General features: G+C 34.8%; 1 protein-coding gene across 2 annotated transcripts in view; it reads left to right on the forward strand.

The window, feature by feature from the left end:
• NOF1 (U3 small nucleolar RNA-associated protein) overlaps positions 1-14,783 on the forward strand; it is a 42,835-nt gene that overhangs the window by 7,031 nt on the left and 21,021 nt on the right. The window contains exons 2-6 of one of the 2 annotated variants that reach the window (XM_022038180.2): positions 2,684-2,808; positions 3,478-3,585; positions 3,786-3,918; positions 4,446-4,546; positions 11,228-11,399. In XM_022038180.2, coding sequence (XP_021893872.2) covers positions 2,790-2,808; positions 3,478-3,585; positions 3,786-3,918; positions 4,446-4,546; positions 11,228-11,399 — 533 coding nt within the window. In that variant the 5' untranslated portion in view covers positions 2,684-2,789. The remainder of the gene's footprint in view (positions 1-2,683; positions 2,809-3,477; positions 3,586-3,785; positions 3,919-4,445; positions 4,547-11,227; positions 11,400-14,783) is intronic. The other variant, XM_022038181.2, reaches the window with a different exon arrangement.

Below are 14,783 nucleotides of genomic sequence, written 5' to 3' on the forward strand. Positions count from 1 at the left end.
AGCATTTTCGTTCCTTTTTGTCTATGCAATTTTCCAGGAAGATGGGGGTTTTTGTTAGGGAGAAGCAGTTGAAGCATGGGTACATTTCACTGCGTGGATTGTCCCAATAGAACGACAGCTTTTGATGGCCATGGAGGAGGAGCAGCTAGCAGCATAGGAGTGGTACAACTTGTAGGTTTTTGCTTCTTGAATTAGTGGGATTTGGGCCAAATTAATTCTCAGGCTAACTCAGACATCATTTGATTCGAGAGACGAAGAGAAAGAGTATAGACAGGTTGTTGATTATGGTATTTTCACTTGGAGCCTAATTCTTTAAGACATAAAATCTTCGAGAGTAAGTATATTTTTGCATAGGACTGGGAAGGAGATGCTTCTCTCGCCTCTGTCACCTATCATCTAGCCACTACACTCATTTCATTGATCGCTTTGATAGTCACACGTCCTTTGATTTCTTCTTTTTTAGGAACCTTGACAATTAAGAAACCCAAGATATGATTTGTTTACTTAACCTCCTTGAGCATTTCGTCTCTTCTTGTCAACCTGATAATTGAATTTGGACCTTAAACTCTTTAAAAGTGTGTGCTTATAACTTCTTCTTTATCATCTTGGGTGCAACCCTAATTTCCACATGAAGTTTTCAATAGTATTTTTTGGAAGGCCAAATTTCACTCAAACATTGACTTTATAGCTGGACTGTTCTGGATGGACTTCACACTAATGATTTATTGTAAGTTTGTAAACCTAGTTGTGCTATTTCCCTTGATTTATGTGTCATATGTTATAGGAAGGTTGAGTCCAATCAATATCCTCTTTTGCAATGTGAGGTTGCTTGGAGGTATTGGTGATTATTTGGTACTTTTCTTTTCTTTGAGTGATCCCTTCCTCCCTTGAGGGTTTCTGGTGATAAGTTTAGACCATGGTTGTAGCAGGTTGTTGAGTTAACTCTCTTTTAATTTTAGCCTTCAATCGTTCCATGAATTGAAATGCTGCTTGTCTATCATCTTCAACTAGTTGACTTTGTATTTTCAGTTTTTTGAATATTCATGTTTGCTTGATTGTTGGCATACTGCTGTCTGTCAAGGTATAAGCCTGATCATGGATGTTGTCAAATAGACAAACATTTTCTTTTTCGGGAGGGAAACTTTCATCTCATCCCATGTTTCAATCGCAGGTTGTCTTGTTTTTGTTAATTTCTCATCAATGCAATATGACCTTTTTTTTCTAAGTCCCAACTAATTTTATTTTGGCAAATTTGACCTGTACATGCATTTGATATATCATACTAATTAAAATATTCTTCCTCGAATTCAGCCAACAAGGAAGAAATTGGGGTCTCTAGAGTTCCTACTTTGATTTTCTTGGTATTCTCTTCCTTGATTTTCTTAAATTTCTTACTGGCTAGTTTTGGACAACTTGGACAATTTCTCCACATTTTGCAATGTGAAAATTTTGATGCTCTTCTTCAAGTGTATTAACAACTTTTTCAATAGTGCCCGTATAATTTTTGAGTGCATTTGCTTTCGCATCAAAAACATGTACTCAATTATTTGACTCAGTTACTATTTTTTAGTAGCTAAAGAATACTAATACTATCAAAGCAGGAAAAATGAATATTTATGAAGAATAAAATCCTAAATTACTAAATTATAATGATAATAAAGTCCTGAGTAACAGAATATTTTATATTTAAGGTAAGTTTATAATCTTTAATTTGTTTAGGAAATCTAAACTTAATCCATTCTGTATCGTATAAAGCTTATTTTGAACGAAAAAGTATTTTGATTAGATCATTCAAATTTGATCAATGAAGTTAAGTGGGTAGTTCTTTGTGAATGTTCTATAATTTAGTTTTGCATAATGATTATTCATTTTGCTCGGTTGGTTGTTGATTTTCGTATTTATTTAATAATGTTTTTATGTATAAATGGGGCAGGAGACATAAATTATGGTGTAAACTTCATGGTGTCAGAATTTGTGCTTTTTGTTTGATAGTTGTCCTCTTCTAGGGACCTATTGTACCTTTTGTTTGATTCTTTTTTTTTTTGTGATTTTGGTTGTACCTAGGTTGCCCTTGTTTGGTGCCTTCTAGATACTTCTCTTTTCCTTTTAAAAAGATTATACTATTAAGAATAAATGCATACCAAAGCACATTAACAAATGCAAAAAGTCAGGATGGAGGCGACTTTTTTTTTTTCTATCCAAAAAATTACTTATTTAGATATTTTGTTATTTAAAATGCATGATAACAGTAACTAATTTACCTTAATCCCCTATTTGAATGCTTGAGGATGATGTCTCAGTTTTTTACTGACATGTAATTGGTTATAGAATCAGAAGTTATATTTGATTAATGAGTTAATGTGGTTCGTAATTTACAAGTTCAAAAGATATATAATATTTCCACTATATGTTTTTTTTCTGATGAAATATAACATTATGATATTTTTGATTGGATGATTGTATCGTTGGGCCATTGACTGTTTGAAATTAATTATCATCCTCAAGTTAACACCATAAATTTGTTAATCTTGAGTTCATCACTTTGTAAATATGACCCATATTGAACATGGTAGATTTTGAGTCACTTTCTTTTGTTATTAGTTCTTTTTTTTTTTTATGTTTTCTTTATTTCTAGGTCATGATTATCTTTTTAGATATAACCTTACTTACCATTTGTTTATAGGTTTTGGTGTGAACACCCACTCTTGTCTATAATTGGTCTCTTGGCCACGATCCTACCATAGTAATCTTCCACAACATCCGAGAAGTAATTCTCATTTATTGTGATTATGCCTCAACATATTAAAGGTGAGGCTGCTAGTCTGGGGTTTTTAATACTAATAATAAGATGTGATACCTTATTGTTGGAGTTACAGTTATGTTCCCTCAAGCTTGCTTCGAGAGCATGTAGTTTAAGCTAAATGCAATATTTGCTTTTCTTCTAGAGGTTGTAACAAGATTTAGTGCTTGTTCGAGTTAAGCAGAAGGCTGGCAAAAAGCTTAAAAGATAATATCAGAATGTAAAAGTTAGATCTTTATAGATTCGACATGCCTGTGATATATATGCCTTCTGCTGTATAGTTCAATAATGTCTTAGTAATTTTGTTTTTCATTAATATATTAATTTGATATTTTTAAAAATAAAGAGTAATAGTAATTTAAATTAATTTAATGTTAATCATAACATTATTGAGATAATGTTAAGTTCAAAACTAAGTGATGAAAATTTTGAAGTTAATATTTACAGTAAGTAATATGAATTAAATAATTTAAACTATGGGAGTAGTTTTTGGAAAAGTTCATAATATCATATATATTATTTGTAATAGTAGTTTTCTTTTTTTTTTTAGTAGCAAGTGTTTTTACTAAATATTAGTTCCACAATGCTTTTATCCTCTCATACACAAATGCTACCTAGGCCAAAGAGACTCTTTAACAGGGAGGTTGAATTATTAAGCATATTTATGTTTTGAGCAGGCTTGAAGAAGCAGAAGTTGCTGGGAAAGTTTGACACATGCAAGGATGGGAAAAAGAATGAGAAAGCAGGAGAAAAGGTTGATTGTAGTCCTCCTCCAAGCTCGTCAGGCATGTTATGTTGAATTGTGTTATTTTGCATATTATGCTCATGCTTATGAGGTCTTTGGAAACTATTGGGCGTATTATTTGAATTTCAAGTTTCTGATTTTCATTTCTGGAGCTGTCATTTTAGTTGGATGAGAAAAATTGAATATAACTCTGATTAGATGCTTATTTAAGCTAAAGTTTTGATGGGTTATTTTATCCAGGAGAATCATCTGGGGAACAATCTAGTGATGGTGCTTCTTCAAAAATATTTATTAAGGAACCATCAATTTATGATAATTTGCTGATGACACTCCGTTCCTGCAACAAATCTCTTGCAAATGCATACAATAAGAGGTAATAATCTTATTTTGAGATAAATAAGAGGTAACAATCTTGTTTTAACCTTAATGGTCTTTCTCATTTGGAACAGTGAGAAAGCTTTCTGCTTTACCTAATCTAATTGGAAAAGCATTTAGTGAGCGTGGTGTTGTCCTAAGGTTTATTTTGCTGCCCAAAAGCTGACGACTGAGTTGACTTCTTCTGAGACATGATTCTTGTGAACACAGTTGTGGATTAGGGTTTTCTTTGGGCATATTTGCTACCTAACTGTGTATTGTTACTTTTTGGTTTCTTAAGTTTTATACTTGTGTGATTTGTTACTTAAAGGGTATAGTTTTTCTTCTTATGATTATCAGGGTCTATTTATTTTTGTCATTTTTTATTAACTCATTTTATGCATGTATAGTTATAGAATTACATAAACAAACATGTTGAACTTACAAGCATTTGCCTTTTTCTATAAGGGATATTTCCACGGGTTATCCTTGTTATTTTGTCCACATCATCCTTTTGAGAATGATCCTGCCTGTTTACTTTTACAGAAAAAGACAAGAAGAAGGTAAAAGTGACACAGAAGATGATAATGTCGATGGTTCTACATCTATCAGTGTATCAGATGAGGAGGACGACAATAGCAAAGAAGGTAAAAAAGATTCTTTAGGTATATCATAATATTTTTGCTTCACAATACGTATTTAGTGTGAATAGATCTTTGTTTCCAGCATGTATAAGTTGTTTTTAGAAATTATAAACTTTTGGAATGACCATTTCACAGATTGTGTGAAAGGATCCTAGTTTTGATTTTTATATTAAAAAAGAATCATACTAGTCTGAATTGGGGTTCATCTGTCAAGAATTGGACTGGATCGAAACACAGTAAAGTAATTCATATATGGACAAAAGACTTAATGAAAACATATTGATTTGGATTATTTCAGTCCGGCTTGGCTGGAATTAGAGTAACTTTTTTAGTGAATTTTTAATTAAAAAAGTAATAATGAAAGCAAAAAAATTAAACAAATAATAAATTTATAATCTATAATCATTCATCTAACCCATAATTACTGAAATTGCAAGCATTATATTTTTCGGTCTCCAAAGATTCGTTCTAAAGTCTGATCAAACTATGTTTGATCCAGTCCATTCAGTCCAGTCTGCTCTGTTTTTCTTAGTACTTACAATTATGAAAAGTTTCTAAGTTCTGGTCTTGTTCATTGTTATAGAAAAAGTACTTATCCTAGGAGTGATTTCTCTCAGAATGGTTAATGATAAAATTGTTAATCGAGACATTGTGATATGAGAGAGACTATAGAGACGAGGGTGACACAATGCCAAAGGGCCATCACTTAGTGATATAAAATAAAAATTGAGATCCATTCCTCTAGCTCAAACAAGTAAAAGAGATAGAGAACATAGCCTGAGATATAGCTTTCTAGGGACTTCTGCCTTTAATTCATGGCAATTAATCTCAACCATTCGTATGCTTATACTGTAACGATTTTGGATCTCCCTAAACCATAGAGAAGAAGATCCATTTGGAAAATGCAGAGCAATTTAGTCAGTAAAGACAGTTTTTTGGACCAAATTCGGAATGCCCAAACCTCCCTTTTTTGGAGGACAATAAATATTCCATCTTACCATATTATTTCTGAAGACCTTTCTTCTGCCTGACCATAGACGACTTTCTCATTTCTCTAAAACACCCTCGTAAGAATTCTAAATGACATGAAATATAGGGGAATGCTAGAGATAGGCTTTTTTTTTGAAATAAAGTAGAGAGATAGGCTTGAAAAAGAATAACTATACTACCTAGAGAAAAGAAACCACCATTCTAGTGATCCAGCCACCCACACACGTTACTAACAAACTCATTCTAGAGAGAACCTAATCTAGGGTCTCCCATAACAAACCATTTAAATAAATTATGAGTCAAAATAAATGATTATAACCCATAGCCTCCACGAGACTTCTCGTTGTGCCATCCTCCATATTAACACCTACAAGACCACTTGTCGTATGTCTGACATGAAGATCGAATATTTGCTCAAAAATTTTCATGAGTGAGCGTTATTTATCAAATTATCATCATTTCAAAGAAAATGGATGGTTTCACCTACAAATTGAAGGTGAGACATTTTACATACCATTTTGAAAGAAAAAGGATAGTGTGATATGTAAATTTAAGGGGAAAATCTCAACTCTCTGCTCCTCCACATATGGACCTCTAGTGACACCTCTCTCAAACCCCTTAGTCAATATCACAACTCAGAACATCCACAACTAACGAATGAAGAGAAGTAGCCACCATATCTCATTTCCCTAGACTGTTTTAAACCAAGACTGACGCTTCATTAATGATCAGTGTAATTGACACCAATGTCAAACAACCTTCAATCCACTTTCTCCATCCAGAGCCAAAATCAGTTCTTCCCATCTCGCCAGCAAAACATCCCAGCTAATTCTATCATTATTTCTTCTCGAAATTCAATTTAAGGACCAACCTTCCTTATGTCCTCCACAACTTCATTAGATGTAAGAGAAGTGTCAACAATTTGCTGGCTCTCATAAAAGCACTTTGATTGGGAGACAAATCATACAATTTAACACCTCAGCAAATCTCAAGGATAGAACTTAGTAATGATCTTCTACACACTAGTTACGGAATTAATAGGGAGAGAAGTAGAAATATTTTTGGATATATCCTTTTTAGCCACCAAAGTAATGAAGTTGGAATTCATAAGTTACTATCTCACCATTAAAACAAAGTTCCTCCATATTCTTTAGATCACACTTCAGGGAATCACAGAAGTCTGGAAAAATGCAATAGAGAAACCATTAAAATTAGGAATCTTGTTAGTGTTGATAGCCTGCAAAACCCTTTTAACTTATTTCTCAACAAAAGGGTATCCCTGGCCAAATTGCCCCAATCCTCATTGATTGGTCTCCATTTAATCCCTTCCAAAAGCATGTGAAAACTATCATTTTCATTATAGAGAGCTCTGTAGAATTTATTGGTCTCACTCTTAATGGAGTTAAGGTTGTGCTCTATGATACCACTCTAGGGTTTTAATTCTGAATGAAGGTTGTGCTCTATGACACCACTCTAGGGTTTTAATTCTGAATGAAGGTTGTGGTGCGACCCCGATTAATCTTGTTTTTTTTTTGAAATAAAAAGTATAAAAATATATGAATAAAGAGTACCAAAAGGATGCTACCCATGTATAAAAACATTTACATGGTAGTAATCATTTCAATGACATTTTAAAATCTTCAATCTTGTGCTGTGACCTAAAATCAATGATTCAAAAAGATGAAACTATCTATCTCTAATTTTTATCCACTCACTCTCTATACTATCAAAAGCCCTATTATTACGTTCTTTCCAAATTAACCAAAAGATAGTCAAAGGTATAAGCTTTACAAATTTTTTCTTTTTACATAATCCCTTCCAAGTCGACAATTCCTCTCTCACTAACCCAACAATAATCCAATTAATGCCAAGGAGATTGTGCACCATAGTCCACATTTCATAAGCAAACGGGCACCGAAGAAGGATATGGTTACATGCCCTAGAGCCTGTATCATCCTTGTTATAGAGAGCTCTATGGAACTTAGTGATCTCACTTTTGATGGAGGTAGAGCATGCCTGAATTTGCATCCCCTTCATTGGCCTACTTAATCCTAGATTTTTGTTTCCAACTAGCTCCCACCTTACAGGTAATATCCTCGACTCATTTCTTAGATAAGAAAGCCTAGTTCGTTAATAATCTAAAATAGAATTCTCAACTAGCAGCTTGTCAAGAATAGCAACTTCCCTTAACAACTCTTTCATCCTCACACCCACATGACCGCACCTTATTTCACTTGTTGGTTTTACCTTTCAAGGGTTGGAGTTTCTTTATGAATTTAAACCCCTCAACTTGCAACCTTAACTTTATCTTACCACACCGTCACTTTATTGACAAAATGAGGATGATGTAATCACAAATTCTCAAAACAAAAAGGGGTAGGGTCCTAATTCATATGCTCATTCTCAAGAATAACATAGGAATGGTTAGAATTAGAATAGGCGAGAATCTCTTGAACCAAGTATGGTAACTATCCTCCCAACAGTTGGAAACAAAGAAAGATAAAGGCCTGAAGAGATCACTCTACACACAGACTGACCAAATAATTGGGCATTAAATAATGGGAGATTTCTAAACTCAGAATCTTGAATGAATGAATTAACAACCTCATGGGGAATGGGCTTTTTGAACTCTCCAATTTTTCACAAGGAAATTTACAAGCATTAATGCATTGGATTGTATTACTATTAATTTTGGAGAAAAAAATATAATTTTATTTATCACATTTTAGGTTGTTACACGAGAATATTTATAGAATACCTATTCTACTAATAGAAAAATTCTTATTGTAGTAAACTTCTAATTATACTAAATTACCTAATTAAATAATAAAATAATTTAAATAATAAAATAAAAAAATATCCTATTCAACACCTCCCCTCAAGTTGGTGTAGGGATATTTTTCATACTCAACTTGCAGACCAAGTTGTAAAGTAGAATCAGATATGTTAGGCAGCAGTACGGCTCGGCTCAACTCAAAAACAGCTTGGGTTTGGCTCAAAATGGTTCAGGTTCGACTCATAAAATGGCTCGAAATCGACTCAAAACTACCTCAAAAATCGGCTAAAAAATGGCTCGAACTCAACTCAAAAAATGGTTTGAAGTCGGCTCCACTCAAGTCCCATCTCAGCTTAGGCAGATCTGTGCGAAGTGGAGCTCGCAGCCAGAAAAACGTCCTGTTGAGCGGCTCTGCGTGCGGCAAAGAAGAAGCTGGTTGCCCGGCACTCTGTGCGGCTTTGCGCGCGGAGGAAGAAGAACCAGATCGCGCAGCTCTTCGTGCGGCTCTGCGCACGGCGGAAGAAGAAGCTGGGTTGATCTTTCTTTCTCTTTTTTTTTTTCTTTTTTTTTTTTGCGCCTCTCTGTGCGCAGCTGAAGAAGAATTGACCCAGGGTTAACATGTCTCTACGCGCGACTGAAGAAGAACTTACTTGAGGCGAACGCGGTTCTGCACACGGTTGAGGAAGATGGATTCTGAGGCTCTCTCTTCGCGCGGCTCTTCACGCAATGGAGGCTGACTGCTCTCTTTCTTCCTCTGCTCTGGCCTCTCTTCTTCTAATCTCCCTCTCTTCTGATCTGGGCTTATCTACTTAGCCTATTTTGCTATTTTAGAGTTTTGAATCTTACTTTGGATCTGATACCATATTAATTTTGGAAAAAAAAAAAAAATTTATTTCTTACCATTTAGGTTGTTATACTTGGGTATTTATAGAATACCTATTCTACTAATAGAGAAATTTCTAATCTAGTAAATTTTTAATTATATTAAATTACCTAATTAAATAATAAAATAATTTAAATAATAAAATAGAAAAATATCCTATCCAACAATTACACAACCTAAAAACATTAGAAAGTTCTTCCTAAAAGAAAGAATGAAGCAGAAAGAACAAAGTGCTGGAGAGTTAGAGCCATACATAGAAGTAAACTACCGTATCCCTTTGCCTCTAAAATTGATAAGAGCTAACAAAAAAAAGACTCCCCAAGAACATCAATATGAGAGGCAACCTTGGTGCCTTAGATGATTAACTTCCTAGCAGAGGCCCCAGAAGAAGTGTATAAAATGCAATCTGTGACTTGTGAGCTCTTGTTTCTGGGAACCCATTGTTGAATCTAGTTCTTAGAATTAACGGGTTGGTTGTTGGGATTATTAGCTGAACTTTGAGGCCTTAAAGGAAGCATGGGCTGCTGCTTATTAACATGGGCTTAATCTATGAGAAACTGACTTTTTTCTTTTATTGTTAAGTGGGCCCGATCCGTTTGAAACCTATACATCCAGAAAACTCCAGTTTCTGGAACTGTTACTGTGAGGATCTTTCCATGAGATCCCCACAGTCTGTAAGATATTTCGGTGTCCTTGAAAGCCTCAGTTCCCTTCATTTTGTTATTTTTGATTCTGTAAGATAAGTGAAAATTTAAACAAAGAGGAAAATCATCATTTGTTAAAATTTCCTCTGCTGCCTACTTCAACTCCACTTGCATCACCTACATCACTAGCTTCTGTCTCAATAGATGTTGTGATTTCAAACCCTTTGTCAATGATAATAACTGGCTGTCTCATGCTCCCATTGAGTTCTCAAGCAATCGCCGATTAGGAGATTTCAGCCATCTTCTGCCACCCTTGTCCTCTGCTGCCTTCCAGAATGATGATCTGTTAAGGTGTATCTAAGGGGTATGTAACTGAGAGGGAAGAAGATATGTTATGTATACAATAAATTATGGAAATAACTTCCAGAAATAGCTATTTTTCCATTGTAATAAATTATGAAGTACTGTTATGTATACAATAAATTATGGAAATAACTTCCAGAAATAGCTATTTTTCCATTGTAATAAAAACAGATTGCTGTCTCGTTTGCAGATTAGGCTTGAAGAGAATTTTTAGAAGTTTTTAGTATTTTCTTTACTTAAAAATTATAGGGTTCTCTCTTAACGAGCCCATAATTGAAGGTCAAAACAGGTAAAGGAAGAAAGATACAAATATATAAATATTCACTTAGTGATTTTCATGTTCATCGAACTATAACTCGATCATGAGTAGGTACTCGGTTAATTTAGTATTAGAGCCAGAAATTATGAGTGATTTACATTCCATGTTTGGATCATTTTTAATCTTCCAGCTGCATGGTTCCCTGTGAACAAGGAGAGGGAATTGTCATCAATGGTGATTCCAATTCTGATGGTTTATTGAAGTGCAAAAGAACTCCTATGAGCTAGACAACATACTCAGAGGACCTAAGTGACACAGGAGCTTTGTTGAAGTGCAAATTATGATGTTTAGGAAGCTAGATAATAATTCTGATGGTTCATTGAAGTTCAATCCTGATATTTTTATGAAGTGCAGAAGGTTTTTCTCCTTTTGTGTAAATATGCTATCTATGTAGAGAACTAGCTACATAGGTTTAGAATCTGTTGATGAACATTGGCTTCAAATCATAATGCGTGGAGAACCGAGATAACGTATTTATGCAAAAAAGAGAAAAACCAAATATTTCTTCCTCCTGTGGGAGCTGCCCCCTGTTTCCTCTTTTTCTTCATGAGATTTTCTTCTTTTTCTCTTCATATAAATTGGGCATAATAGTTTGCAAACTCTACTATGATTGAGCATTACTAGTTATGTATCTTTTGATATCACGTTTTCCATAAGTTGAAAATTCTTATGCCTTGAACTGTCCTTTTTTATTTGTCTTTGTTGACAGGAACTGATTATGAGTCTCATAGAAGTCATATGATGGACAGTATACTGCAAGAACCTAGTGCAGTTGGGGATCAGAATAGAGATGCTGACATTGAGGATGATTTTGTGGCATCAGATGCAGATCAAGATTATGATAATGGTCAATTTGATAGCAAGGCATCCCTAAGCACAAGGTTGATTCACTTGGCTTAGTTTGACTGCTTTTATATATATGTTGGCGTTCCTTTATTTTTGGTTGATAATTGCAATAATATTTGTTATTCGTAGAAAAGGACGATATCTATCAGGATAGAAAGAAAATAAAAAAAACTGTGGAAAATATATTTTTAAAAAAAGAACAGTGAAAAAGTGTCCTCTTACAAAAGTAACAAAAACCAAGAATTGAAAAAAGAGGAAAAGGTGCCAAATTTGATTACAAAACAATCTTTCAATTCCTTTGCATAATAGAAAATGCCAATTCCTGATAAAGTTTGTTTGTAGCCCACGAAGAGGCAACATAAGTCATTTTTTCCCTAATAGTATGAATAGACTTAATTTTCAAGGAGTTGCGGGGAAGAATGTAAGGAGATCCTTGATAGATTCTTAGTGTCAAACCTCATGTCAGGTTCAAGCCTCAGGTATGTGTCAAAGGTTGTTCCAAAAGGGCCACATTGGATCATTTCCTATATACCTCAAATTAGATCAAGTGGGGCCCTTGTCCGTTCATATATGAGGACAAATGGTTAAGGGTGAATGAATGATGGAGGGGCAATGGGGTGAATGCAAGCCCAGTTTTAGAGTAACACCAAAGTTAAAGGCGATGAAGGTTGAAATTAAGAAATGGAACAAAGAAGAGAGACACAGAGAGAGTACAAATATGCAATTATTATTTCAGGAAATTGCGACAATAGATGGAAGGAAGCTTAAGATGCTTTGTTTGAGTTGGAACTAGAAAACAGACTACAGATATAGGAGTTGTCTTAGAGACAAAAGTCAAGAGCTTGATGAATAAAAGAGGGGGACTGAAATATAAAAGTTTTCAGTTGTATGGCTAACTACTATAGAGGATCCAACTATGTGGATGGAAATTGATGGCAGAATAGCAGAAGGCAGTAGGAGTTTGGGGTAAGGAGTTAGGGATTGTATTATGAGGAGTTTGATTGGAGGACTAAACTATACAGTCTCAATTTTAACACATTGGACGAGTTAAGTAAGGATTTGATGGAAAGAGGGTTTATGGAAGAGGAAATCTATGAGGGGCTTATGCAATGCAGAAAGGACAAAGTTCCTGGTCTTGATGATTTTAATATGGTTTTTTTTTGCAGAACTGGTATCTGGTAAAAGAAGATATAGTTGAGCTGTTGAAAGAAATGCATGAGGCGGGGTCTTTCGTAAAATCTCTTAGCTTTAGATTTGTGTTATCAATTGCCAAGGTGGAGGGAGCAGTGAATGTTAGGGAATTCCGGCTGATAAGCCTAGTAGTTTGTGTTTTTATAAACTTATATCAAAGATGCTAGCCAAGAGGATGGTAAAAGTGTCGGTAAGTGGTGGGGGAATGCCAACATGCTTTTATCGAATGACAACAAATCACGAGCTGCGGCTTTTGTGGATAATGAGGTGGTTGATGAGCTGTTTTTCAGGAAAAGAGATGGGATTCTGTGCAAACTTGACATGAAAAAGGTCTATGATCATGTTAATTGGTGATTCATTGATTTTATGCTAGCAAGAATGAGATTTGGAGTTAAATGGCGTAAGTGAATCTATTCATGCATCACAGGACATGATTCCTGGTCATGGTGAATGGGGAACCATCGTCTTTTTTAAGGCATTTAGAAGCCTTAGATAAGGAGATCTATTATCTCCCTTATTGTCTATTATTATCATGGAAGTTTTGACCAAACTGCTGTTGAGAGCTAGGGAACTGGATTTGTTCAGAGGAGTCATTGTGGGAGAAGGAGAGATGTTTGAGGAAGTAAATATTTTGCAAATCGGAAGAAACATCTACTCAACCTTAGATGCGTCTTGCTCTGTTTTCAAGCAATTTTTGGCCTTAACATCAATCTAACCAAGTCTGAAATGTTAACATTGGGAAGTGGGAATTATACTTGATAGCCTTAGAAATTCCTTACTGTTTCTACGCTACTCTTGAAAAGGCAAATCTGGGAGGTAACTGCAAAAATCACTGGGATTATGAGGAAAACAGGTAAATTCTTTGCCGTATTCCTCAAAATTCCTTTTCCTGGGAAATTCTTTTTGTTCCCAAGCTATCGCTGGGGTTCTGTTTCTCAAGAGCTTATAGAGAACAATTTCTGTTCAGGCAAATCTAAGAGGTAGATGCTCTCCCCAGGGAGCTTTTTTCGCTTGGCAAGCATGTTGTGGATGTATTTTGACTATTGATAAACTAGTGAGGAGGGGAAAGATCATGGTAAATTGGTATTGTTTATGTAAGAGGCCGGAAAAGACTCGTTATCGTATTCTACTTTGGTTCCCCATTGTGCATAGTCTGTGGTCTATGGCTTATGGGATTTTGGGATTCAATTGGGTTGTGGCTGGTACTGTTAGGTATGAGATTTGGGCTTGGAAGAGTATTTCCGGTTGGAAAAAGTATTGAGGACTTATCCCTCTTGCAATATTTTGGGTATTATGAAAAGAAAGAAATATGAGACTTTTAGGGCCCGACCATCCTGCTTAGGGAGAGGTGGTTCCGGACCATCCTGCTTTAGGGCATTGTCTCCCTTACATGACGTGAGAGGATAAAAAATTTCCTGCTTCGTGAATGGCTTCTCCACCCATGTCCTTTCCTACATCTTTAGAGTGTTGAAATCTAGACCATCCAATGTTGGTCTTTGGATGGTCTGTTCAGGGTACAAGTCTTCAAGAAAAGTGTTCACTTTTTCTCTCAACACTTCATTCCCTTTGATGATGCAACTATTTATCTCAAATTCTTCCACATAGTTAGTTATATCTTGTGGAATGACTAGCTATACTGTGAAAGAACTTGGCGTTTTTATTTTCTTTCTTTAATTCAAATGTCTCTTGATTTCTGTCTCTATGCTATCTCTTACATCAAGAATAAATTTACCATTTTCATACAAATATTAACTCTCCTTTCTGCATCTACACTTATGACCAAGCCTCCCTTAACATTCTGTACGTCCTCTCCAATTCCCTAATAAGACCTTCCTTTTTCAAGAATTTGACCCAGATTTGAACTTTATTCCACTGTTTGGTTGTTAATTTAACAAGAGTTTCTTTGCAATCTTTTATCTAAAAAAAAGGTTTCGTTGCAATCCTGTAGCTAGCATGACCCTCCACCATGGTGGCATGATAACTGTTTATTTTTTGTTAAATTAAAAAGTTCCTTATTTTTGTAATTAGCACTTTATCCAATGCATACATTTTATTTTTTTGAATAATATATTATCTACTTTTAAGTAATTTAAAATACTCTAATGCTTTAAGCACATTTCTTCCGACAGTCTCGAAACTATTTATATTATATACTGATTTTGTCTTCTACTTGAGTAGGGAACATCAGTTTCTTATAATCTTTAATTGGAAGTTAAGACACCTTATAA

This window comes from Carica papaya, chromosome 6 (genome assembly GCF_054855325.1).
Source record: "Carica papaya isolate Zhongbai chromosome 6, ASM5485532v1, whole genome shotgun sequence".
Taxonomy (NCBI): domain Eukaryota; kingdom Viridiplantae; phylum Streptophyta; class Magnoliopsida; order Brassicales; family Caricaceae; genus Carica; species Carica papaya.